General features: G+C 41.0%; 1 protein-coding gene across 24 annotated transcripts in view; it reads left to right on the forward strand.

The window, feature by feature from the left end:
* Positions 1 to 27,282, forward strand: part of IQSEC1 (IQ motif and Sec7 domain ArfGEF 1) — a 787,671-nt gene that overhangs the window by 734,888 nt on the left and 25,501 nt on the right. For 12 of the 24 annotated variants that reach the window (XM_085624821.1, XM_085624830.1, XM_085624822.1 and 9 more), the window contains 4 exons: positions 11,980 to 12,009; positions 14,844 to 14,969; positions 15,789 to 15,888; positions 26,868 to 27,041. In XM_085624821.1, the coding sequence (XP_085480947.1) occupies positions 11,980 to 12,009; positions 14,844 to 14,969; positions 15,789 to 15,888; positions 26,868 to 27,041 (430 nt within the window). The remainder of the gene's footprint in view (positions 1 to 11,979; positions 12,010 to 14,843; positions 14,970 to 15,788; positions 15,889 to 26,867; positions 27,042 to 27,282) is intronic. The other 12 variants (XM_085624824.1, XM_085624825.1, XM_085624835.1 and 9 more) reach the window with 3 other exon arrangements.

Consider the following 27,282-nt stretch of genomic DNA (forward strand, 5'->3'; position numbering starts at 1 on the left):
CTCTCCATTGACCCCCTGTATACACGCCATGGTGTCCAAACTTTCTCCCATTTTTTGAGTGACCCTCTGCTTCTATAAACTGTTTCTTCTGCCCTCTGGCACCAATCCAAATCCCTTTCCCACTCCGTCACCGAAAGGGCCATATTCTTGTAATCTTTGAGGTAATTCTTTCTATAAACTATTCATGCCTTTGAGGGTATTTGACGTCCGCATTATGAAATCAGGGCTCAATAGCCATACTATGACAGATTCTACATGTACGTCCTAAGCAACAAAACTGTTGTTTATTTTAGCTAGTGGTGTGTTGTGTTCATAATTCACGTACTGTCTGTTGAAACAGATTTGTGTGTTGAGCTCTCTTTGCCGATATTGTTACTTTGTGAACAATACACTTACGTGTTCAGTTGTGACAATCAGTTTCTCAAAGTGGGGGACATGTTTCTTTATTCTATGTAGCTCTATAGGCTCATATGTTGCTTAGAGCCTCTGTAAAGACACAGGTACGTTGCCTTCACTAGTAAGGTTGTGATGTTCAGCGCAGGCAAGGTACCAACACAGGCATATTGTGCAGACTGTGTACCATTAGGGCCAGTGGAACTGGGGAATGTTGCAGAGGCTGTGTGCTGATGAAACCAGTTGGGCTTAGGCATGCCATAGAAGCAATGTAATGGTGCACTAGGTAGGCAGTGGAACTAGAGGGCCCCTGCATACTATAGTCGATTCACAATTAAGCCCTGAAGGACCTGTGACTTACTGTGCAGGCACTGTACCAAAAGGCTTAAACAGACCTGTGGCTTTCTGTGTGATAATGTACCAATGTGCAACCGACTATATAGTCAAACCTATGTTATACGCAATAGAACTTGGTAGAATCTAAGACCTATACTTTAGTGTAGAGGGTGTGTATCTTTAGTGCAGTGGGATTTGGCACATACTCTAGGGGAAGTGCATCCCTTTGGATTCAGATGTGATATCACATGCTCTAGAGGCAGTGTGATGATGGGCTTGTAGTGCTTTACCTTACTGCCAAGTTGGAGTATGGTTGGGTGGATGTGGCTGCGAGTCTGAAGTACTGTGTTGAGATATTGTCGCAAGGTGGAAGTTGGACACACTATTTTCTTAACTTACTTGTTGTGTATTTAGTTAAAGCCTTAGGGTATTTAAAGACGTTGACCAGCTGACCAGCAGGAGGATAGATTTAATCCAGGAGGCATTTGTGCTACTAGAACAAATGTGTTTTTAGTACTTGCCTGAAATGCAGAATAATAATTTGTGCTTTTAGGTTACAAGAAAGGGTGTTTTTTAGTGTTTCTCCATTCCTATTACCATGTTACTGGTTTACATGCCACCATTCATATACCTTAATACACCCTTCACCAGAGATCAGCATTGAATGTTAATGAGCGATCCAATATGGTCCACCTAGGCCTTCACAGTGTTTCAATTGTAGCACAATTTGAGTCTTTAGAACTTGGAACAAATGCAAAATTGACCCAATACCTTAGATCCACATTTCTTGGGTGGTCTTTACCATTCTCTGGTTATTGGGCACCAGTCAGACATTTTATTATTTTCTTCAAACTTAAAATCATAAAACTGATGTTGAAGAACATTTTATCTCCCATCTCCCATGGTGCTAGCAGTACACAAAGATGGAGGGGCACTTGCGGCAAGCTTTCAAGAAGGAATGTTGGCCATCAGTGCTTGGATGGCTAACAATTGCCTCAAATTAAACGCAGACAAGACGGAGGTGATGATCTTTGGTAATCTCTCCCTTGGCTGGTCCCCCCACATGGTGGCCAGCCAAACTGGGATCACCTCTGTCCCCCGTCACAAAGGTCAGAAACCTGGGTGTTATGTTTGACGACAAGCTGTCTTTCACACACCACGCCAACGCAGTTGTCTCCTCATCCTTCTACGTCCTCAGGATGATAAAAAAACTTCTACCGTTTTTCCCAATTAGAGCTGGTAGAACTCTTATCAGCGCACTGGTAATGTCGAAAGTTGACTACTGTAACGGTCTCCTAATCAATGCCCAGGAAAAGGTCCTGAGTAAGCTACAACTGGTGCAGAACGCAGCCGCCAGGATTCTGTCAGGCACCCCCAAGTTTAAGCCGATATCCAAGGTGGTGCGACAGCTCCACTGGCTGCCCATAAGAAGCGGAACCAAATTCAAGGCGTTATGCATCGCATACAAGGCAACCCACAACACAGGACCTGAGCTTCTGAAGAAAGCTCTCAGCTCATACACGCCCAGTAGACCCTTGCGCTCATCAGCAGCCAACCTTTCTGACTGTCTCTCGAACCAAGAAAGCCTCATGGGGCGATAGAAGATTCACAGTAGCTACTGCCAGATTGTGGAACACGCTTCCCCTTCATATTAAGAAAAGTCCTACCCTGCTAGCCTTCATGAAACAAGTAAAAACCTGGCTCTTCAATCAATAAGTCACCCGCTCCATGACCTTTCCTTTCAGTGTGCAGCGCCGAGACACCCAAGGGTATTTGCGCGCTTTACAAGTTGCTTAAATAAATAAATCAGTCAAATGCATTTTATAAACCGCTTTTAAGGCTTCATTTTAATTTAGCTCCACATCATAGTAAAATTCTATTAAAAAAAAATCACATTATTGCCTTGGGAGTAAAAAAATGAGAACTTCGAAATGTTTGTTTTAAATCCCATGTGGACTTAGTCACAGTTCTCCCATGCATCCTCTTGCATATTGAGAAGCTACCTGACTTGTGCCTACAAAGGCCACACAGAACTAGATTTCTACTTTTATTAGGATCTTCAGATTTTTATTCATTTGTTTCTCTCTTGTGAGATTATGACTATTAAATATTTTTTTCATAGTTTTGAGAATGTGGACACAATTCATACAGTTGTTGAAAACGAAAGTACAATATGATTATTCTCTTGAAGATGTATTTCTGCATCGTTAAAGGTTAGATGGACATATTTATCATTCCCTAGTGTAGTTTATCTTCGTATTTCTTGCTAGATAAAAATTTACAATTTGCTTACTAAATTCTCATATAAAAAATAGATAAAGCTGGTTTGATCAAATATCACTACAATACAGCAAATGCGACTTACTATTGTGTATTGTTTTCCACTAATAGAGTAAAAGTCACCTCCTCAACAAGATGCTGGATAAATTATCTTCCTAGTTCTGTATTAAGATGCTAACCTGATTTGGCTTGGTGATGTTTTACACATGCTCTCTTCAGGACAAAAAAATAATCATTTGTGTGTATCTTATAATAAATGTTTTCAATAATGTCCTCTACCTGGAGGTGATTATTTTATTGGTGGTCATGCTACCTTTTATTGGCCTGATCAGAACTTTGTCATCATTTTTACTCCAGTTACATTGAATACTGTATACGGACCAATGTCAGGTGACCAGAATGAGACTTGAAAATTCTACATTTTTTAAGTATTTTGATCCTCAGATTGATTTTATACCTAAACGCTATTGCTTTCGTCGCATACCCTCAGTATTCTGCTTTAAATGACATTTTTTTTAGAAGTGGCCTGTTGATTCCCATAATGGTTGCTTTCTTATGGGCTCTGGTGCAGCCTCTTCTTTGAGGCCATCCTTAGATACTTAACTTGGAGCCCATGCGACTCTGGAATTTTTTATGGATGAATGAAGTAGTGAGGCATGTCTGGTACGTGAGGCGGGCATTTTTGGGAGCTGCTGTGGACCAGGAGATAAATAACGTAATTGCGTTTCCACTTGCTGATGCTCAGACCATGTCTTTTTAAGTAAAGATTATGCCAGTGCGGCAACAATGGAGCATGGATCATTGGGATCCCACATTTACTACTGAGTGCCAGGGAGTTGATGGAGCACAATATCAGGGTGAGGCACTGAGCTGTAATATGGTGACAGAGGGTTTTATTTTCTTTAGAGCAAGTATCCCGGCTATCCAAAGCCCGTCTCCTTCTCTTCTACATAGCACCAACACCAGCTCCTTTACGCACTTTCCCTTATTAACGGATCACACCTTTGCTAAATTTCTCTCTAAAATCAACTCTGGCTCGCCCACTGACTGCTGCCCCCCCCCCAGCATTTTGAAAGAAATTTTCACTATACTCCCACGCCCCGCTCTTAATCTTTTAAATAAATCCCTACTTCAAGGCACCGTCCCCGCCGTCTTCAAAGAGGCTATTGTCATACCCCTCTTAAAAAAGATTGGCTCATACCCCGCAATCCTCACCAACTATCGCCCTATCTCTCTTCTTCCTTTTCTGGCCAAGGTATTGGAAGCCCATGTCAGCAGCTGCCTCACCGATTTCTTGGAGAAATCCGAATTCCTCGACCCCCACCAAGCCGGCTTCCGCCTGGCGCATTCCACCGAAGCGGTTATCCTTACTGTTCTGGATACTATCCGCGGTGAGGTTGACAAGGGCTTGCCACAGGCTTTGGTCCTACTTGACCTCTCTGCTGCCTTCGACACGGTCGACCACCGTCTTTTGGTCGACCGTGTCAGGGAAGCCGGAATCTCTGGCCCTGCCCTAAGCTGGATCATCTCCTTTTTTGGAAAATTGATCTCAGGCAGTCCGCACGGCTCAGTTCACTGCCCCCAGCGTTCAAATCTCTTGTGGCGTTCCCCAGGGCTCCACTTTTTCACCCTTGCTATTTAACCTCTAACTTCATCCTCTTGTCCGAACTCTGCAGGAGCGCAAAGTTTGCACCTTCAATTACGCCGATGATTTCCAACTCATCTTTCCTATTAGCAACACCCCTGAATCGGTTTTTCCTATTCGCAACACCCCTGAATCGGTTCACGCATTTCAATCCACCATGCTGCTCATCAGCACATGGATGAACAAGAACCATCTGAAACTTAATCCGGACAAAACTGAACTCATCCTAACTGGTGGTATTGCTAAAAACCCCTGGGGACCCCACTTCTGGCCCGGAGAACTGGGTCAGCCTCCCGTTCCCTCCAGCACAGCCAAAAGCCTGGGGGTGATTATCAGCCAAGACCTCACTTTGAAGCCCCAGATTAGTTCCGTGGTATCCACCTGTTTCTTCCAACTCCGGAAAATAAAGATTTGCAAATACCTCACCTAAGACGCTCGCATCCAAGTAATCATTGCCATGGTCATGTCACATGTTGACTACGCCAACTCATTGTACTTTGGCATCCCCCTCCATCTATCTAAAAGGTTACAGCTTATACAAAACCAGGCAGCGCGTCTAATCACTCACCAACCCAGGCATCACCATATTACTCCCATTCTGAAGCATCTTCACTGGTTGCCTGTCGCTCAGCGGAGTGCTTTCAAAATCGGCTGTCTCATCTTTAAATCACTCAATGGTTCCAGCCTGAAATTTGTCAATAACATGATTAAAAAATTTGTCCCTACTCGCCATCTTCGCTCTGCTCGCAAAGACTTTCTCTCAACTCCCTCTTTCAGACTCAAACGCACCGGCGGAGCCAGGTTCTCTACCTTGCCCCCCCCCCCCCCCCCCCCCCCCCCGTTTTGGAAAACTCTCCCTTCTGAAATCCGTCTCTCCTCCACTCTTCTCACCTTCAGACGTCTGGCTTTTCCGACAGGCTTTCTAACTCTTCTTTTGGACCAGACTTTCGCCAAACCAGCGCCATGATACCTCCCGGTGTACGTGCGCTCTATAAATTCTCACTGACATGACATGACATATGAGTCTGGGAAGCAATTGGCAGGAGCAAGCTCCAAGTACTTATGGCCATGACCAGGGACAGCAAACGTCTAATCCATTAAGTTTTTTTGAGGAGAATAACAGTTGCATCCTGTATGGATCAGGATGTCACCTAAAGAGAATACGACCAGGGTGTCTAGACACACGAAGGATTTTCTTTATGCCTAGGCCGCCCTCTTCAGCTGAAAACGCTGTTAAGGGTGGGTAGTATTAATGAAGAAATAATACAGTTGGCAGTCTTGCAGGGCCTGGAAGCCAGGGCATGCTATGTCTGATAAGGTCACATCAGTGGAGAATTCAGTGGCACCAATCCATTCCTTGGTGGACACTGTTGAACCCTTCCAGAGTGGACACTGTAGAATGGAATATTCAAAATTTGAGTGACAAAGTTAATTCCATTGATACACTGACCCGAACACATGACTCTGATCTACAGCAACCCTATGCATTTAAATACTGCCATTAAATTCATGACTACTCTTGAACATAATATGGAAACCCTGAAAAGGCTGCTACGGTAAGGTTTCTGGGGTTCCATGCATCCACACGCACAAAGCATTACATCTTTGTAATGCAAATTCTTTATATCAGAGGTTTTTGGGGGCGTTCCTCCATCCCAGTGAACTTATGCATGCTTTTAGAATTACCAATAGGGGCAGAGAAAATAAAGGGAATGGCATGGCACTATTATTGTGGTCCTTTGTTCCCAAAGACCTAGGAAAGGGCATCGTGAAAGCCAAGGCAAACAAACCATTACTAACCCTTAGGGGTAGTTGAATGGGCTACATAACTGTGGAAATGAGCTTCAGCTTATCATAAAGTGCTGCATAGCAGTGAGCATTGAAGCTTCAAACTGGCACCTTAAAAAGATGAGTGATCTCAAATGGGATAACAAGAGTCCTCACGCAGCCGGATGTAGCCTGAAATTTGCTGGAGTTGATTAAAATGGCAGGCAGTCCAGCCAACCTCAGCCGATTCCTGTTCAAATTTATGTGTATGTGTTCCCTACATTTTGTTGTTAGTTGACCATTAACTGGTCTGTTCAATTTAAAACACTTACTTTTGGAGGGGGGATTCTTCTAGATATGCCTTCCTAAATTGTATGTTAGTAGAAGTGGGACATTGAGGTGAAGGAAGGATTTTTGGTTGCAGTTGTCGCCATCAAGCCCTGCACCACTCTCCCCATGTGCTTAGAGAATGTGGATGAAGCCTTAAATGTTGTAACGTTAAATCTTTATTTTCTCATACAAGAAAATTAAATTGCGACTTGGAAGTGTTATTGTTCCATCTTGTATTCACGCCTCAAATATTTTCTTGATGAAATCTTATGATGCTCTTTCTTTAATAAAAAAGATTGAATCTAAATTATTGTTACGAATGCAGGATATGTAGTTAATTTCTTTCGACTTTGGGTCTTAATTATATCAGATTTATATATGTCTGAAAATGAGATAGAATATAGCAAGCGAGATGTATTGGATCGTCTCACCTTTTAACTATATGGAAACCAGACATTTTGCTTAAAAAAGGCCATGGTACAATTTTGAATTTGTATCCAAGACCAATCCAATATAGTAAAAGCACATAAAGGATTAAATATATTTGTACATCCTCGGCCCTCACCATTCCTTTCTGTATCTTGGATTCATTCTCGATATGATAAGGGACTACTGTCATTGCCAACACATCTGAGTAGCCAGCACAAATGCTCTACCTGCTTGCAGGCCCGGCTCTACTACACGCCTGCTAACCTACTGGTTTTCCCCTTTCTCTGAGCGGCAGCTCATACAGCACAGTGTTCCTGAGCTGTGGTGTTTGAATGCGGGTCATCCGCAAGAATATCACAGGGACAGTAGAACCTGTGGATAATGGAGAACACTACAGATATTATCATTTCAGAAGTGTTTAAAGACCGATTGTCTTCCTACCTGCAAATTAAAGGTATTGTACTTTTACACTTTGATCTCCTTGTGGTTAAAGAAAAAAAACTACTCAGAACTGCACATAGACTATACTACATTAAAACAACAATGAAAAAAATCTAAAAATCATAATTCAAAGAAAACGATGATATGATTATGTTCTGTGCCTCACTATCAGTCTATGCCTCTGTGGAGTGTGTGAGCAAAACAAGATACTACCTTTCAGGAAGGGATCAAACTCTTTCAGTGTTTTCTTAACAGTGATCTATCAAATAAAAAAAAAGAGAACATCATATCTTTGAGAAGTAGTGCATCAGTTGAATACTGCTGGCTGGTAATATACAGAAAGAAGCACTCAAAAGAGTCAAATAATTCCTTGATCAGTGAGACGGATGCTAGAATTCCTTCTGAGGGTCTAAGTAATGCTTTGGCAACATTTTTTTACTTGACATTTTCGAACATTAGAAATATTTTATAGTGGCAATAACTGTGACCCTTGACCAGCAATTTCCTATTTGGCTCCTCTCTTTTGACTATCAGGGTATAAAAGCTGCATAACTTAGACTTCAGTGAGGCTAGTTTGGGATGATTTCTTCTCTGTTATGCAAGAGTATGGCTTGCTGCTTTGCTTCGGTCCTGGCCCTCTAGGCATTGGAAGAATTTGTGATTGTCCCGTTATGAAAAAAATGTGGGTTGATTCAACAGGAGCCTTCTCGCTATAAAATATGGGGAGAACCAACATTGTCCTTCTTGCAATCTCCCTATGATGACTAAACATATGAAGATTCATGTTTCTAGCCAAGTTCACACATATTTGGAAGCACTTTGCAGGTGCTTGCAAGCTGGATGATCCTCCGGTATGGTACCTTCATAGTCACTTGTAGTCATGGCCCTGGATGATCTATGTCCTGTGGTTGTAGGCAATGGGTCAGTGCTATGTTTTCAATAGTCATGTGTGCTCATTTGACATCACCAACCATGGTGTCTTGTACAATAGACTGCCGGAGATCAGGTTTAGTCTGTGCTTTATTCTGTTCATTTCTTTCTGAGCACACCGATAAGTCTCTTCCACCTTGCACATAAGTTCACACTCTTTCCCCATGTGCCCACATTCTCTCCTTGCCTTTTTAGTATCGAATTGGCACATCTGTCAGGCCTCATCTTTAGTCCTAGCCTTTTCTTTGTTGTGCATGTTGGTGATACACAATTCCTGTTTCTGTTTGCAAGGCATTTAGATGGTTTTCTGACATAGCCTTTAAAAATGTATTGTGTAAGATGCGGCATGGATACGTAGTTATTATTTCAAGCTAAACTCAGATAAAAAGGAGATTATCATGGCTGTAAGAACTTTCAACTTTTAGAGATTCTTGAACTTTGCAGAGCTTGCAAAGATATCTCACCGGCCTGCCTAGAGATAATTCTGATTGTGGAAAGTATGGCTCAAGCCTTTCTCCATTCCACATGAGGTAGTGGTGCCAAAGGCATTCAATGTCATGGTTTAATTTTCCCAGTTGGTGCCTCTGGCTTATCTCAAATTGTAGCTCATTTTCCCTTATTTGGACGTATTGGGACAAACAAAAGGTCCTTCTGTATTGCTTGAAGCCCTTGGAAAGAACTGGATTTGTGGCATGGGAAGTGCTCGGTCATGGTCAGCTTTCACTTTTCTCCCCTGCTCACCAAGCATCATTTGGTTTTATCCACAGAAGAAACACTTTACTCAGCCCTGCCCCCCATTCATGATGACTTCTCCTTGATTCTCGAAAAGACCAGAGGCATATACACAGCTCAGGCAGATGCAAGATACCTTTATTTTAATTTTAGAGTCTTGGTCGACTCTTTGTGCTGAAAGGATGCTTTGTGATACCTGTTGTTCATGTCTTTAGTGAGCAGGCCTTGCGCACTAACTTGTAGTCACTGTATAAGCTGATAAACGCTTAAGCTGTGGGCATCAGATGGTAAATTTATTTGTCTGCGTTGTCCAATTTAATGGCAAGTTTATTTTGCCTTTGCCTCCCACATCAATCCTGTTCATTTCTAGTGTAATTGTCAAGCTTAGGCAGACCCAGATATATCTAGCATTTTTAGTAGCACTAAAAACGTGACACCCAAAAACTTCAGAATTTCGTTTATCATTGTTGAAGAGGATATAATCCCCTTTTCTTTCCCAAGATGCTTTTCAGTTTTCTCACTGATCTGAATATTTTTCTACTGATCATTTTGAAATCGATAAATATTTGTTATTTGTTGAGAGAAGTCGAAGTCCGTGTTTATGTAGAGGCTTTCTTTCGAACTGAAGTGATCTACACTCCCCTGTCCAAGCAAATCATATTTTAGATATGTGTAAATAAAGTGCTCTGATGAACATTGCTCTACAGTTAGTTAAATCCAAAGTTAAAACCTTCTAAGGCATGACAAATAAAGTGATTCCTTTGGGAATCCATTGATGAAGTATTGTCATGGTATATGTTCAGATTTTTCATCTTTTTAGCTACTGAAATCTCGCCGTCAAGGGTTTTTGGTTGAGGTTCATTTTGCAGTTATTTCATGAGCCTAGCTAGCATTAATGCTTAACTGAAAATTCTTGGTCTTTCCACATTTCAAATGAAGCCATATTTAGTTCATTGATGATTCTACCTCTTTCACACATGAGAATACAGTTTTGGTCTTTGGTGCCACAAATCTTACTATGAAGATGAGCACCATTTTTCCGTGATTGAAAGAGCAAAATTTAGCAGTGGGCAAGGTTTAGAAATGACCTTAGATGCATGTTGGGCATTTTAGGAGATAGACATGACCCCTGCGACCTGAAGTGTGTAAAAATGACACTTCTATATCCAGTTGCATTGAAATGAGGAGAACCACCTAAGGGCAGTTCCTTTCACTCTTGCAGTGCACCTGGGGTATTGATCTAAACGAGTATTGTCCATTTGGAGATCAAGCAAGATCAACACTTTCCTCCTTTTTGCTTAAATTGATGACTTTTTGTACATGCTGCTACACCCTATAGTCAAGCCTCCCTCATAGATTCTGATCCCAAGAATTCCTGTTTATGGTCTAGAATGGAGACACATTTCTTTGTACATTTCTGCGGTCCATGCGCAGGGTTTTTCCAACACAATATTATCCAATTGATGCATGAACTGCCAAAGAATATCCTTTATAACATATTTTATTTTGTTTCAAATATAATTTGGTAATTTTGTTGACATTCAGAATGGAAATGGGCACATTAAAGTATATATGATGTCTTGACAGTCCGACCATGCCAATCTACAGTGCTAATTGAAATATATTTGGCAAAAATTAGATCCGGAGTATGACCCAAATTCCAAATAAGCTGGTCAATGTTTTTACCGAAATGTTAGCAGTAACAAATGGTAAGGTTGCTTTGCTGCCAATTCCATGGAAGTTGCTTGAAAACGAAGATTACAATAACAGAAAACCATAGCTTGTTGCTCCTCAAAAGAATTTCCTGTTAATTTGTCAGGTGTGGGGAATAATGTTACATACATAAAGGAAGAATGTCCTGAAGGGGTGCAAACAAGTGTAGTAAAATTCACCACAGTGACTCTAGTAGATGTTGTCCTTCAGGCCCTCTGCTTTATGTGACCATCCAGCCATGCCTGGTCGCCAGGTTAGTGTAAGATTCTCTGGTAGTCATAGGGACGTAATGCAACAGAACGGTGACCAGATGCCCAAAAAAAGATGGAGCATGGGATCAGGGTCACATATAACTTATACTTTCCAGATGATTGGAAAAGCACTGCGATCCTTTCAGGTACTTGGGATGAACATCCCACACATAGAAAAGAAAGATGTGCAGGGTAATGTTGAAAGACTCAGCAGAGGCATTCATTTTAAATTGATCCCATCTTCAAAACGAAATGTATAGATATATATTTAACCTAATTTCATCTCACTACTTGAGATGGATGCTGCTGTTTTAATAAAGAAGTTTATATTCACACATACACTCAGAAAAGGAAGCAAGAAGGTTCATGCTATATGATTGCTCAGAAGAAGAATAAAAGGCACAATTTGGAAAACAGCTTGCCATGTTGAGTTGGTGGTAAGTACTTGTTGACTGGGCCTGTTGCAGACACACACGTGTGCAGGGATTTCTTGATATAGGGTGTATAAACTGGACTGCAGTCAGAACAACCCTGACATGACTGTTCTCTATGGAGTGACAGACGTTACAAGGAAAATGTAAACGTTCTACTTTCGTTGTTTAAATGTGGGTGTGTTTGCGTCAGTTAACTGGAATCTATACGCTCTTGCACTCAGGAAGTGTTTGCTGTTCATTAATGTGGTTCTGTGTGTCTTCGAAGTTTAATGCACTTGTGTATGTCTTTCTACTGTAGATTGGATCTCTACACCATGGACTTGGTTGTGTAGGTATTTCTTTTCATATTGATTCACGGCTTACACTCCATGCTAGATAAAATCCACATCGTATTGAGTTCTCTCGCTCTCTCTCTTTCTCTTGATCTCTATCTCTATCCTAACATCCTGCTCCTCAGCATCTAGAGCCTAGGCCTCTTCAGTGCACCTATTGATCTAGCTATGTAGTCTACTAATCCTTTGACCTTTCTGAGTTTGACACAAAAGTATCCCAACAGCATAGTACAGTTCACACTATTCCATATGGTTTACTCTTTTCATACAGTGCCATTTTAATCAATGGTTTTGCGATTCTCCATCATTCAGCATGCGTGTTCGTGATGGCACATAACTAGCATGCAATATTGCATCCCTCGTATCATTATGAATATTGGCAATCCCATCCTCTTGATGTGCCTGCAACATATTTGACTCTCATTAGGACTTATCCGAGGACGACATCTTAGTCCAGACATGAACAAGGCATCCTGTACCAATGAAATAAAACTGTTTTGCAGATTTACATACAGTAGTTAATCTGGAATCTTTATAATATGAACCAGATTTCTATAAACTTAAATGTACTTTTTTTTTATACATATCTTTGACATCTCCACAAAATTGATGTTGTTCACGCTCCTGCCTAAATTCTTACCATAGACTGTTTTTCTCTTGAAATGTCCTTTCCATAGATGAGAAACTGATTTCTGTTGGGATACTTTTGTCGAGTGCATAAGGCATGACTCTGCAACAACAACTCTTGCATTCTGTACTCTTGTAGAATTAGTGCATGCCCATCAATTACGTTGTATCACATTTTGATGTTTAATTTTATACTGCAGTACTTTCATTGAGGTAAGAAATTAATCTCTGCTGCAAACAGGCTGAAGTATCAAGCGTTGGGTAAGCCAATAGAGCTGAGTTTAACATGCTAAAACATGCAGCATTAGCACATTAGAGTGAGATGGTAGGGAACGAGCAGGAGCGAACAGACTGGCCTGTAGCTGTAAAGTCCTTCATACAGTTCAAGGAAAGCACCCAAGTGGAGGTGGAATGATACACCCAAACAGCCAGTAGCATTAGGCGAGGGATGAATACTCCATTTGGCTCAAGTCAATGGCTGATAGATGCTAGGTGAACAAAACAAAAGTTAAAAGGGGACCACCTAAAACCCACTCTTTTTAAATTATTTAAATAAGTGTATTTTACAGCCGTGCTGTCAAAACTCAGATAGCATCACAGAGGCCATGCTCTGAGTCTTTATATTCCAAGTCTTCCTTGCCATCCACGATTGAGTGGAGAGTGATCCTTTCACTTAGCACTGTGTAAACTACCAATATTTAACAGTGCATACAAAATGTGAGTCCTTGAGCATCACATGATCGGCCATAAGAAAGAATTTGATCTGTATTGCAGCAGTAATGGCAGCGACACTTTCCCATTGAAACCAAAACAGCCCTTCATTATTGAATAGAGTAACCATACACTTACGGTGCATCAGGTTGCCCTGCTTGTGAATAACATCATTTTCCTGTTCATGTTTGTCATGGGCACTAATTGCACGTGCTAAAAGTAGCCAGGTGGTTGCAGAGGATTTGGTGTGGTTTGGGTGGCCCAAGAAAAAGCGCTCACTTGGTAGCCAAGAAGGAAGAAAAAAATTGCACCCGCCTTTGAAATAGATTTTAAGTGCTTCACTATCAAACAGCTCTCACAAAACTTTAAAATACATGTCTGCATAGCCTAACCAGGCAGTAATTGACAATTGCCATGCCACTACACAACTGTTTTACGCGCTGTTGTATTTTTGTGTAATGCACCGTCCATCTTTCTTTGGGAGAATGTATGTGACGTCACACTTGCTTTTAATATGTGGTGAATTTTTTCCATGTCCATTAACTGTGTTTGTGTTTATGTTGATGAGTAAAAGCATTTCTAAAAAAAGAAATAGCAACCAAAAATGATTCATAAGGACATTAGCATAAAAATCCCAAGAAGTTAATTTTTCACAAAAGTCTCTGGACATCTACAACAATTCATTCATTGATTCAATCCATGGCACTGTTTACTTCTGCTGAAGTTCTATTTTTAACTTTAGACCACTCTCCATGACCCATGTGCTGTTATCAACATATTTTCTTTTTTTTATTCCCATATCAGTTTTGTCGTCGGTAGTGATTTCTGGTATTTGGGTCCTAGAAACACTCCTGAAGTCTCTTTCTCCAAAGAATAAAGAATAACACTGCAACTGAAACTTTGCAAAATAACTTTTTTCTTCCTCTAGAAAAAGGACATCGCCTAAGCTGCTTAATATCGTTGCCTTAACATACATGGGTAGAATCCCTGCATGGGATTACCTGACCGATCACAATATCCCAATCCTATCTGCAGTTGATCTTTATTTCCTTTAGTCATTATTCTGGGTCTTACTGTTCAAATTGCTGCTCTCATGGTGTTATTGCTCCTTTATGTGTTGTTAATTGAGTGCTTGCTGGTACGTATGGTTGCCCCGAGTGCATGCGACTCAGCTACATATGTAGTAATAATATTACCTTTAGCTTTCTATCGCAATTTAAGACCAAAGTCCTAAATATTGCATTCTTTCAAACCACTGCATTGTGGTTGTCGCCAACCTGCTGCACATGCTTTAGTAGGTAGTTTGTTGCTGTTTTTTTTTTTCCAGCAATTTTCACACAAAAAAATGTAGAACCATTTCTACTTGCTTCTTATGTAAGTTGTGTAGGTGCATCTTAATGATAAGAATCACACTTGAAGAGTCCCACTCTTTGGATTAGAGTGAAGTGCTTGCATTGGTGTTTTAACTCAAATTCTGCTTTTCTGCCCACAGGTGCTCTCGCTTCCTCATCGTAGGTTGGTTTGCTATTGTCGCCTCTTTGAAGTACCAGACCAAAACAAACCGCAGAAGCTGGGCTTACACCAGAGGGAGATCTTCTTATTTAATGACCTTCTTGTGGTATGTTGTAAACAAATGGTTGATGATTTTACAAAGAAAAGGCAGGCGGAGGAGACCTAAGATGTTCCTCATGCCTCTGAATTAATAGTTCAGGGGACAGTAGTTCATTTATTTCTTCTGACATGAGATGTTCGAACTAACCCGCAATTTAGTGACATTTGAGGGGCTGAAAATGTCTACTACATTAGATTCAACCTTATAAAGTTCAACCTTTTTCGAGAGCCTAGTACTTGGGATTTATTGAGCACATCCGGTACCATTTGGTTGAGTTGTTTCAAGTATAGAGTCTCGAAATTTCCCAAGTCTGGCAACATTTCATTAGGCAATCAGTCAAATATTATCGTTTGTGACCTTTTTTTAGTTGAGGTTCCACTTTAACTTTTTCAAAACATGAACCTTGGCATACAAACAAAAGCGCAAACTTATAATTGAGCAAGCTGCTATTCAGAACTGCTATTCAGAAGGCAGTGATGAGTGCTGTCATCCTTCTTGGGTCCTTAAGGTGCCCTAGGCTCCTTTGATCCCCAAGCTTAGAAGCTCACTGACCTAATTTGTCGGCCCCAATGTGAGAGCCCAGTAGCAAGCCACATTTCTGCTGACCTCTCAAATTGAATGCTCCAACTCAGGCCCCCATGTCACTTGTGTAAGAGACCTAGAGGTAAGGCCCTTCTCCTAAACTCCATCCCAACTCCCCCCTCTTTTATTTCAGATCTTCCTGTGAATCTTTAGCTTCCCGCAAAATTGGAGAACAAGTCAGAACTTTGCAATTGTGTATGATTTATTGCCTTGTGTTTTCTCAACTTCATTCAACCTTTTCAGGTCACTAAAATCTTCCAAAAGAAGAAGAACTCTGTAACATACAGTTTCCGGCAGTCCTTCTCACTCTATGGGATGCAGGTTCTCCTCTTTGAGAATCAGTGTAAGTCTTATTTCTAATGTTTTTTGTAACACAATTTATGTTCTGTAGATGGTGCTCCTTTTTTTATAAATAATTTGCGACCATTTCAGTGGTTCCGATTGTTGGACATCATTGTACTTTAGAAGAGATCAGACAGTATGCCATCAGCAAGATCTGTTTCCTGAATTGCATTATATTGCTTTTGAGTCATCTCGTCTCTGTAAAGAGTTTGCTTTGAATACAGGAGTGAGCGATGTTTTTAGGTGATCACATACGTCATACTGCAGTTAGCTCCATCTTATTGTCAAAGAAGTGGTATTGAAATTTGACTTTGAAGCGATTCAGTAGATTTCTAATGCCTGCATTTTCTTGAGGCATCTTAATCATTCATGAAAGGTGAATTATAGACTGGTATAAATATTTCTTTCCACAAACCTTAAGAGATTTTAAAGGATACTCTCTGAACTCTCTGAAATCATTGTCTGAAGGTGTGCAGCTTGTTGTAAGTTTAGAAACAGGATTGTGAATATCACAGACAGTACTAGTGAGATATAAGTGATGTACCCCATTTTTTATCTTCATCATGAGCTGCCAAGAGCTTGCCATAGGGTGTATTTTGAAAGTGATGCTCACAGAAATTTCCCCCGAAAAAAGATTTAGGGTAATAGCTCTTGACTACCAGATAAGAATTATTCATGGCAGCGAATAACCATCTGAAGAGGAGGAGGTTATTAATGAGCTCAATGATAATAGACTAACATATTGCACATGGAGACTGGTTACACCTCCTAAGTTAATGTTGATGTTATTGGGTTTTTATAAAGCGCGCAGCTACCCGAAGGCATCCCGGCGCTAGCTCCTAGAACCAGACCTGGACAAACTAATGAGAGAAAAGTCAAGTCTTCAAGGCCTTTCTAAAAGCCAGGAGACTAGAGGAGGCACAAATGGAAAGTGGTAAAGCATACTCGGATTTAGCATCGCCCAGGATAAAGCTTTGACCTCCCCAGTTGGCTTTTTTGAATCTGGGGACTGTCAGGAGCTTTGCGCTGGACGATCGAAGAGTTCTGCTGGAAAGATACCAGAGCAGCTTTTGTCTGAAGAAAACAGGACCCGAAGTTTGGGAAGCCTTATAGGCTATACAGAGTGCTCTGTATTTAATTCTTTTTATGATGAGTAGCCAATGAAGGTCTGTGATCACAGATTTACTGGGACAGAATTTAGGAGGTCCTGGAAAAAAGTCTGAAACCTGTGAAGATGTTGCTGCTGCATGTTGCAGTAGTCTAGTCTGTAAAGAAGGAGCCAGGACACTACGGTTTTCTGGGCATCTAGCTGTATGAAACACAGGTTTTTTTTGTATAGCATTCGTAAGATAAGGATTATTGAAGAAGTAACACAATTAAGCAAGCACAGGGAGATGATGGACGGAGTGCTGAAACTTTTCAGACACTCCCCTCCCAAATCACAGATCTGGGTTGAATCCATCATCGTTCTTTAGCACACTCTGCCACCTCAGTTCAGACCAGTGGCAAAGTGAGCAAGGGACCCACTTTTTGGCATACCCTGCCAACTTGGGGTGAGCAAAGCAAACATAAGGTGATGATGGACAGAACGCTGAAACTTTTCGAAACACTCGCCCCCGTCAAAGATCTGGGTTGAATCCATCATCGGTCTTTAGCTCAATTCACCACCTCAGTTCAGATCCAGTGGCAAAGTGAGCATGGGACCCAAGTCTGGGCATACTTTGCCAACTTAGGGCGAACAAAGCAAACACAAGGAGATGATGGACGGAGCGCTGAAACTTTTCAGACACTCACCCCAGTAACAGAATTAACCTGATCTCTAAAGGCAAGTCTGTGCTCCATGATAACTCCTACATTTTATACTTTTGTGACTGGGGTAGAAAGTGAGCCCAGGTCTACCGCCCACTAGTAGGGGGACCAGAAGGAGGGATTGTTACCAAATAGGACAACCTCTGTTTTGTTTGACTTCAGTTTTAAACCGTTCTGGCCCATCCGGTTGCGGACTGCTAGCATGCAGTCATGGAAGCTTGTATTAACATTTGTGTCTTCCTTAGAGATGGAAACAACAGTTTGCGTACCTTTCACATAGGACATCACCATGAACCCAAAAGATCTAATTATTAGGGACCAATTAGTGGCATAAATGTTGAATAAAGTTGGACCCCTGTAAAACTCCATAAGGGAGGGAAAATGACTTGCAAGTTAAGGAATCTAGTTCTACATAGCGATCCCTATCTGAGAGGAAAGAACGCAGTAATGCGAGTGCTGCCCCCTGCACCGCAGAGTGCACTTATGAACTCCACTACAAGCCCAATTCATAAGGCTGTTTGTGCACCTAAGTGTTATTTAGGAGGGCAAATAAAAGCGTTTACGAGTGCGGTAGCATTCAACTTAGCGATTCACGAAACGTGAATTTGCACACGTAAACTGATTTACTCAATTGTAAAATTACAGTAGCAGCCTGTTATTTTACATGTTAGTTCATCTTCTCATGAGGTTGGGTTAGTGACGTTCCATTGTGGGAACACCTACAAAAACTGGGTAATTTCCACAAGCTCCTACAGTTTTGGGCATTAACAATACGTTTTCAGACAGTTTTCCACCCCCAACATCTGTTGTATGGAATCCATTCTTGATTAATGGTAATGGGAAGGGAAACACCACAAGATTGGTGGTTGTGTAGGCAATGGGGTTTCTGCACTGGGAAAATAGAAAATATTTTCTCATTGCAAAAAACAAATGACTACGCATTCTCCCATTCGATACTGCACACCTGTTAAAGCTTCTAATTTCTTAAAAGTTAGGAAACAGTACAACAAATTATTCAAAGATGCTTGAAAAAAAGACTGATAGAACTGATGTAGATCCTTCAGTTCATAAAATCTCTCATTGTGCTACCACAGTTCAATCAGTTTTCTTAGTGCTTCTAACAGCACAGCATACTCACACAAAGACTTTTGTGTCGGTCTGTCGCTAGACAGTAGATGTCATTTTCTGAATCGTAGGGCATCGTTTAACTCTACTTTTATAGTAGACCAAAATGAATGCAATTCTTAAGCTTTGTTTGTTACTAAATGGGCTGATCTTTACCAGGATAACTATGTAATGTCCTGCTTCCTTTTGACAAGATTTTCTACATTGAGCAAATGATTACTCCTACATGACACAGCAATCAAGTATAAGCTCAAAACAACACTTTAGGGTGCTTTTAAACTACTTCCATCACACCTGACTTGTAATGCTTATGTGAAGATTCACTATATATTGAAGCCAATCACAATGTTGGTCAATTGGCAAGCTGAATAATTTGGTGGACAAGTGGGCTTACCAATGAAGCCTGGGTAAGAGAAATAAAGGGCACACAATACTTTTGGGTCTACTAGAAGGCGTCTATACTCCCAGACATTTCATAGTGAAAGGAATTAAAGCATACAACCAACTGGATGTTTTACCGCACAAGAGTGACACTCTCAAGCCTTGTAATTGTCTGTGTATGATGGTTCTGCACATTCTTTGCTATTGAACCTTCAAAAAGCTTGTAATTGAAGTGTGTTTGGGTGTAAAAAATCTTATTGGATACTGGTACTCCATATAAGGAGTTTTTAGATGATGCAGTTGTGATGTATTTTATTTACATATGGTACTTAGCAGTAACACTGCTGTAGGTTCTCTACCCACTTTCTCTTGAAGCAAGAGCTTCTACTACTTTGCTCTTCTTTAGTCATTTGGAGAGCGAAGGCAGATTTTGTAGTTTGCGTTAGCAAAGAATACAAAGAGTTGGTTTAAAGTTTTTAATGTATAAGAGGAGGAAGGCAAATGTTGCTTCCAGAGTCAGAGCTAGATTGAGCAAAGCAAATTGCTTTGTATACTGAGCCTTTCAATATAATTTGAATATGAAACCCTGTCTACGCATTCCTGTGAAACCAAAGGAAAATGTAAATTATTCATGTATCTGCAGCATGGATTTTCCCTCAATCCCCTGAATATGTTTGTCCACAAGGTCACTGTCTGTGTAGAGCATTAATATTTTAATACCTATATTACAAGTTTAATACTTCCCTCCTTGGGCATTCCACTTTTGCTTATTTCCTTCAAGGTTCAATTTCTGCAGTCTGTCTGAATTTTTACCTGTTATTATTGTTGAATTACTTTTCATTCCATGACAGTTCAAGTTCTCTGGCAACACTGGCTCTTCAATTTGTTTATTTTTGGTTTTTAAAAAAAAACTTCTATTGCATGTTATTATTCTATAGGTGGTAGCTAATGACACAGTATGAACTGAAATGGGAGGGGCTACGTGCGATATTACTCCACCCACCACAGTTGTACCTTTTTTGATTTATTTATTTTCAGTACCAGAATGAAATCCCTGAAAACATGATCATCTGGCAGAGTTCAATTCAGAAAGTTTGTGCATTGCATTATGTTCTGTTTTCTCTTTTGTATGTCTTCCTTTTGTCTGTGTTTTCCGCAGTAAAGCAATTCCTTTACATTGTGCTTAGAAACACACTGAATTGTTCTCATAGATCATCTAAGTAACCTACATTTAAATACAGACAACTTAATGAAACCAGAAAAAGAAATGACTCCATGGAAAGTCACCGATGCAACCAACACATGAAAAAAAACACAAGGCTTATTGACCCAAAAGTTGACTCTTACCATTGTCTCCAATAGATCTCTGGTCTAGTGTCATCACCCCTGAAAAACCCAATGTAAAATTATAAAGTTAAATGCATCTCTTCAGAGGACGTTGCTTCAGCAGTCCTGACCCAGTCCCACCTTCTTGGCAAGGGCCATCCTGCCAGTATTGGCAACAGAAGAGTTGACCACAACGTCACCTGTGACTCAAGAGAATAAATGGCCTACCCCTATATTATTAGCTAGTTCATCTCGGTCTGAATGATATGTCCCGATGCTTAGATATCGGAGAATGTGTGGTTCTCAACTCACTTTTCACCTATTAGATTGGCACTGCTTGTGACCACAACAGATTTAAAGGAAACTCATATGATTTCTTCCAATAAACCCCAAGGTTAATGTATTGTGAACGGTCGAAAGAACCTTAATCAGTTGAGTGAAGTAAATCTTAACTTCCTTGAAATGCATCAAGACGACATTGGCTTATAGCTAAATTATGTGGTTTGTAACTCCAATTTTGAAGGCCCCAGGCCTATGTCCTGTACTAGAGGTGCCACACGTTCAATAATTAAAGCAAGTAACAGGGGAGATACTGGACAACCCTTCTATTTGCCCTTGCTGAGGGAATGGTTTCAGATATAATTTGTCCTGTGAAGGCCCTAGCAGAAGTGTTGGAATAGAGCAATCTAATGCATCTGTTTACCCAACCCAAACCTTTCAGAGACCTTAATCTTATTACTCCAATTTATGGCATAAGAGGCATTTTCAGTATCTAAGGCAAGACAATCTGGCCAAGCCTCGGGGGCTTCTTCTAGGTTGCGAAAAAGCCTCCTAGTATTAGAGGTGTTACACCCAGGGATGAAGCTGCACTGTTGAGAACTTACCGGTTCAGAGTGGAGAGGCAGGGTAATACTTTCTCTTCAACCCAATTTTACTCTACTCAAGCTTAATTGATATTGTTTTTATTGTATTGTTTTTTTTAATTTGCAATTGTTATATGTTTTGTCCTTTTAAACTAGCATAGGTATCATCTGAATACTGCTGTCCATTACCATATATTTACTAGAAATAAAGTGATGAGAGATTCTTTGTCTATAATGCAAAATCAAGCTTGAGTAGAGAAAAATTGGGTTGAAGAGAAAGGATTACCCTGCATATGTATGGACAATCAGCATAAAAACTCCTGTGGTTTCTCTTGTAGAAAATGTTATGAATTACGGGGGTTGTTTACCAGATTTTATTGTTGTACTTGAAATAATTTGTAATAAAGGAGGAGATATTTTTACTTAAAATAAGGCTCATAGTTTGGGTTGACTGTTTGTGTGTGTGTGTGTGTGTGTGTGTAAAGTCTGATGCGGAAGAAGTAAATGAAACATTTAAGTCACAAAGGCGACAACATATTGTTATTGGTTAATTTAACCCAGTTCCCTTTGTTTAGAAGGGTTGCTCTCGAATCTGTTTGTTTTCACAACAATAGTTTGTGAGCCGTGGGCCTATGTTCTTGAAGAACTGCAAAGTAATGGGAAAGGCCATTCGGGAGAGACATCCGTTTTTAGCCTGTTTCGATTAACTCTGTCATATTTGGGCCTTCAGGCACACAATTTCCAAGTTATTTCATTGTGTCGCTTTGCCGTATTCTGCTCTCCTAAAAAATCGGATATAATCAGTGAGCTCTTGCATCTGCCAAGACACATCTGCTGTCTGGGTGAGCAGCTCTTCCAGGGCACTTTCATTGTGTTCACCCGCTCTTAATTTGCGTTGGTCGTCTCACAACAGATCCAGGTCAGAGACTACTGCATCACTTTTACCCTCTATGTTTCTGTAGGACAAGGGAAACCCATGGGTAATAAGGTACCAGTGGTAGAAGTACTTTTGAAAGGAGCATGGGTCTTTTATGAGAAGAGTGTATATAATTATATATACATAGAAATACAGTGAGGTCTGTGTATGGTATTGAAATGGAAAAATCATCAGTATTAATTCATTCAAAATAAAGGACATAGCAATGGGAATACAAGCACGAGAGATCAAGTAAAGTTTCCAAACTCAGGCATATTAATGTGACAGCATTGACACGCAATGGTTAAGTCACAACCTTCTAGTACCAATGCTCATACATAAGAATGAATTATTATAGCAATTGAGTCAAGGTACGTTAGCCGACGACGTTTCTAACCCTAGTGGAATATTACGATCATCATCAGGACACAAGTTATACCTGAGACAGTAATAGGGTTACAACAATTGTAACCCATTGCCAGCGTGATAGAAAATTAAAGAAAAGTGGTCTTGCAAAGCTAGGTGGTAATGCCGAAGTTGAGCACATTGAGCCCAAGGCCAGGGGTGAGAAGGGGATACATCGAATGGAAGTGGTCCAAATACACCGGGCGAGGACCCTGAATAATGAGAATTGGATCCTCACATAATAAGTAGTTCGATGGGAAGCTGGTCAGTATTGAAGGAGTGTTCTTAATGGATTACATGCAGATCCAGCGGGTCTTTGCCTGCCGAGTTAAAGCATTATTAGCATACCGCTTTGCAAGACCACTGTTCTCTAGGGAGACCATGAGACTGGTGGTCCCCAGGATCTCCTTTAGTTTGTTTAGAGTGCCAGTATCCAAGTCTAGTGGACTGCTCATTACTTGCTCATCCGTCGCCCAGTCCATCACCATGGGCATTGAGGGATTCATTTTTGAGTTGAGGGCTGCCTTATTTGTACCTCTGTCTCCACCCGTGTGGGTTACAGAGAGGTGAAGGTGTAGCTTCAAGAGGAAAATAGCACTGGGATCACTTCCAGTGTGATGAATGGATAAAACAGATAGCTGTTGGCAGGACGATTTGAGAGATGCAGTGTCATGGATCTCAGTCAGCGTTTTCACCATAAGTGAACTAGCAAAACGTCAAATCCCCAGATACCAAGGGTTCCAGAACCTAGAGTTAATAGTCTGACGGCTGCTCTGTGAAAAAGGGTGCATGCAAACTCTTATCGGCCTGCCATACACCTTTGTTTTACATTTAGTCTTTCATTGCAAATGCCAGGCACAAGCTGTTGGCTGAAGTCCTCCTTCATCTGCAGTATGTTTCATAGGATGGGTTATGTCTGCATAAAGTAAAGAGACAATGACAAGTAGGGAAGGGTACTCAATCTCTTGCGAGTGCCAGCAGCGCCCAACAGTATTCTCTTTTAAAAGAAATTGCCTTCGATCCTCTGCACCAGGGAGTCCAAATCGAATACCAAGGGCAGGGTAGTGAGACCCCCTCCCGTGCCAGCGGGATCTAGCAGACGGTACAGCTTCCAGGGAGTGGCAGCCTGGAGCCTCTTGTATCCAAGACCAGGCCGTCCCCTCCAGTCTTTCACCATGCATCCATTCCTTGTTCTCCCGCCGGGCTCAGATCCTCCTCAGCTAAATGGTATTAGGACAAGCAGAGAGGTAGCAACCTCATTGTGTTTTCAGTTTCTAGATTCAGACAAACAGGTTGAAAAAGTCAATATTTCCAAGGAGTGTGATCACTGTGATATACAAGACAACAACAAAAAAACAGAGATTACTCATCTAGGTACTTGGAGAAAGTGTTGTTTCTTATGACAGGTAGCCAGGTAGAGTTTTGTAGGTTTCTTTATTGGTTCCAAGTTGCAGGTAAGTAAATATATACAACAGTCAAAAGTCAGTTGAATCCATTGTGCCAGCCCTTACTCCAGCCCCACCAGGAGTAGCCCGCCTGCTGCTCAGCCCATCTCCAACTGTCGCCACTCATCCACACAGGCACCCAGGCATTCCATTCATCACAGTCACACCAACATTCCAATACCATCTCTCACTCTGGCTGAGCAGCTAGGAGACAAATAGGCTAGGTAACATACAATAACACTATGAGTATATAACCGAAAGCTTTTAATTGAAATTCTCATGATGATTTGCTTCACTTTTCCACTAACTCCTTTCATGCACCATGATGTGTAGCTCTTCAATAACCGTGATTCCACCGTGTGGACACTTCAGATATGATACCCACAACTGATAGAACTGCTCTCACACACACTCAGGAAATTTCAGGCCATCAGGGCTTGTTGAAAACATCAAAGGAGAGCGCGTGCATTTGAATCCTATCCCCATGACCTTAGTGACATTGTTTTTAATGTCACAGGATTAATCTACTTCAATTTATCACAGCTATGCATGTAGGGTTCTAGTGAGGTGAGATGGTCTTCTACTAAGTTTGCTTGCCTTTATACAAATGTACACTCTAAAAAAGGCGGATAAAACTGCCAATTTTTGTTTGATGTCCAACATCTGCAGAAGTCTGAATCAGTGCTTTAGGCTTTTGCCAATCCACACAGCAACATAATTCACACAGCAACATGTTGTGAAAATACATTTTAAACTCTAAGGAACTGCCTTACAGATTGACCGACAAATGCAATTGATATTTTCAAGGCTGTTGGTGAACAGGCCTGGCCAACGATTTGCCAACATGTTTTCATGCTTTTCAAAATCATTCTAGGCAGTCATAACTTAGAAATTAGACTTCCTTTAGTTCTGTCTTCAACATCAAGAAACATTTTTTTTGCCTTTGTATACACGCTAATTAGGGCAGGCGGGACATTTCGCAAACCCAAACGCTAAATCAGGGCTTAAGTTTTACTTATCAAATTATTGCAAATTGCTTCATCTTTAAACTCGGCTCTTTTGTAGAATTTTCTGTTCACAGTGGTTGTATGTTACTATTTTTACATTCCTGATTTCCCCTCCTTAAATAGCTTACCCTTTTGTTCACTGTATCAAACTTTCATGCCACCAAGTGAATGTTTTGTTCATAAATAATCCAATCCCTCTCCTCTCAGGCACCACCTCATTGCCTGACTCTTCAGCAGCCCCTCTAAAATAGACCTCCCTGCTTTGAAATTGCTGTTGTCACACCCAAACCAAAGGCACCTGTCATCCTTTTTCTTACTTAGGTGCGTTATCTTTAATTAAGTTACAAGGTACTTCTCTTCCAATAATTTACAGTCTTGTGTAGACAGGTTTTCCATCCAAACACTTGACAGAATTGCCAAAATTAAATTTGACTTGATTCTTCACTTTCATTGTTTTTTCCTTTCTTCTTTGCTTTCCATCTAATTGCTATCTTACCTTTCTGACCCGCATGATATTGAACCTTTCATGTTTCACCTACACTCCCATCTCCTGGCGCCAGTTCAGCTGGTTTTGCACACCAGACCGATGTTTAACTTCCTGGGACTACCCTGCAGGTCTGTCCAAGGCCCTACGAGCACAGCCATCCCCCCGACCTTTATCAAAGCTGTATCACAACATCCATTTAAGTCATTTCGGGCCAGATGTACGACCATTTTTGTGTGCGCAAACGGGTTTGCGAACCCGTTTGTGCATGCACAAATAGCATAGGAAATGTACAAACCCGATTTTACGAGTCGCTATTTTTTGCGACTCGCAAAATAGGCATTTGCGACTCGGTATTAGGAAGGGGCGTTCCCTTCCTAATACCGAGCGCAACCCTATGTAAGAATGTTTTTGTGTTCGCAATTGTGGGCGCAAAACATTCGCAAATTGGGTGGTAATGGGTCGCAAAAGTGCTTTGCAAACGCAGGGGAAAATATTTTTTAAGAGCCGCCAGTGGTCCCAAGGACCACTGTCTGCCCTTAAAAAATGAAACGAAAACGTTTCCTTTTTTTTTTTTTTTTTTTAAATGCATCCCATTTTCCTCTAAGGAAAACGGTCTGCATTTAAAAAAGAAAAACTGCTTTATTTAAAAGCAGTCCCAGACATGGTGGTCTGCTGAGCCCTGCAGGCCACCATACCTGGGAGGGCCTGCCATTCCCAATGGGGTCGCAAATTGCGAGAGGCTCATTAATATTCATGAGCCTCTCTATGTGCGACCCCTTTGGGAATCGCTAACAGTGTGAAACATTGGGAATAGCGCCTCGCAAATTGCGAGTCGCAAAAGACTTGCAATTTGCGATGCGCTATTTCCAGGGTCGTACATCTGGCCCTTAGTGTCCATGCACCAGGTGACTGGAGGATCTTTCAACTGCAGTAACCATCCCCCTGAACACTATTAAACGGTTTATGAACAACTTCACCTTCCAGACTGAAGGCACTGATGACCATCCCTCACTCCTGCTTTGTGACTCCAGTTTCTAATTCACTTACCATATGCAATTTCTCGACTGTGAAGTTACTGAACTGTGTAATGTACTCTGCTAACAAAGGAACATAGGTACATCATTTTTATTAACAAGGCTAAAGCAAAGAAATAGAAAGCAATGTAATATAAATGCCAAATTAAAATAAAAGGTGTGTTTTCCTGTTCTTTTGTTAGATTATCCCAATGCTATCCGCCTCACATCAGCCATTCCTGGAGCAGACATCAAAGTCCTCATAAACTTCAATGCACCCAATCCGCAAGACAGAAAGAAGTTCACAGATGACTTGCGAGAATCCATTGCAGAGGTTCAGGAAATGGAAAAATACAGAATAGAGTGTAAGTACAAAGGTACATAAAGCATGCCACTTTTGAGTTGATTGTGGTTCATGCAAGCCATTTCACTAACGCCTTCTCCTGGTTAAACAACACATACCTTGCTCTGTATGCCTTCAATAATACTGAGAGGAACAGTGGATCTGAAATGTTTTTTTCTGAGTTGGTATTTTTTGATCCCTTCGTTAATCTACGTTTGGTTCAATTTTTAGATACAAACTTTGAGAATCCTTGTTGATTGTTATTTCTTTTTCAT

The sequence above is a fragment of the Triturus cristatus genome, chromosome 9 (assembly GCF_964204655.1).
Source record: "Triturus cristatus chromosome 9, aTriCri1.1, whole genome shotgun sequence".
In the NCBI taxonomy this organism is placed as follows: domain Eukaryota; kingdom Metazoa; phylum Chordata; class Amphibia; order Caudata; family Salamandridae; genus Triturus; species Triturus cristatus.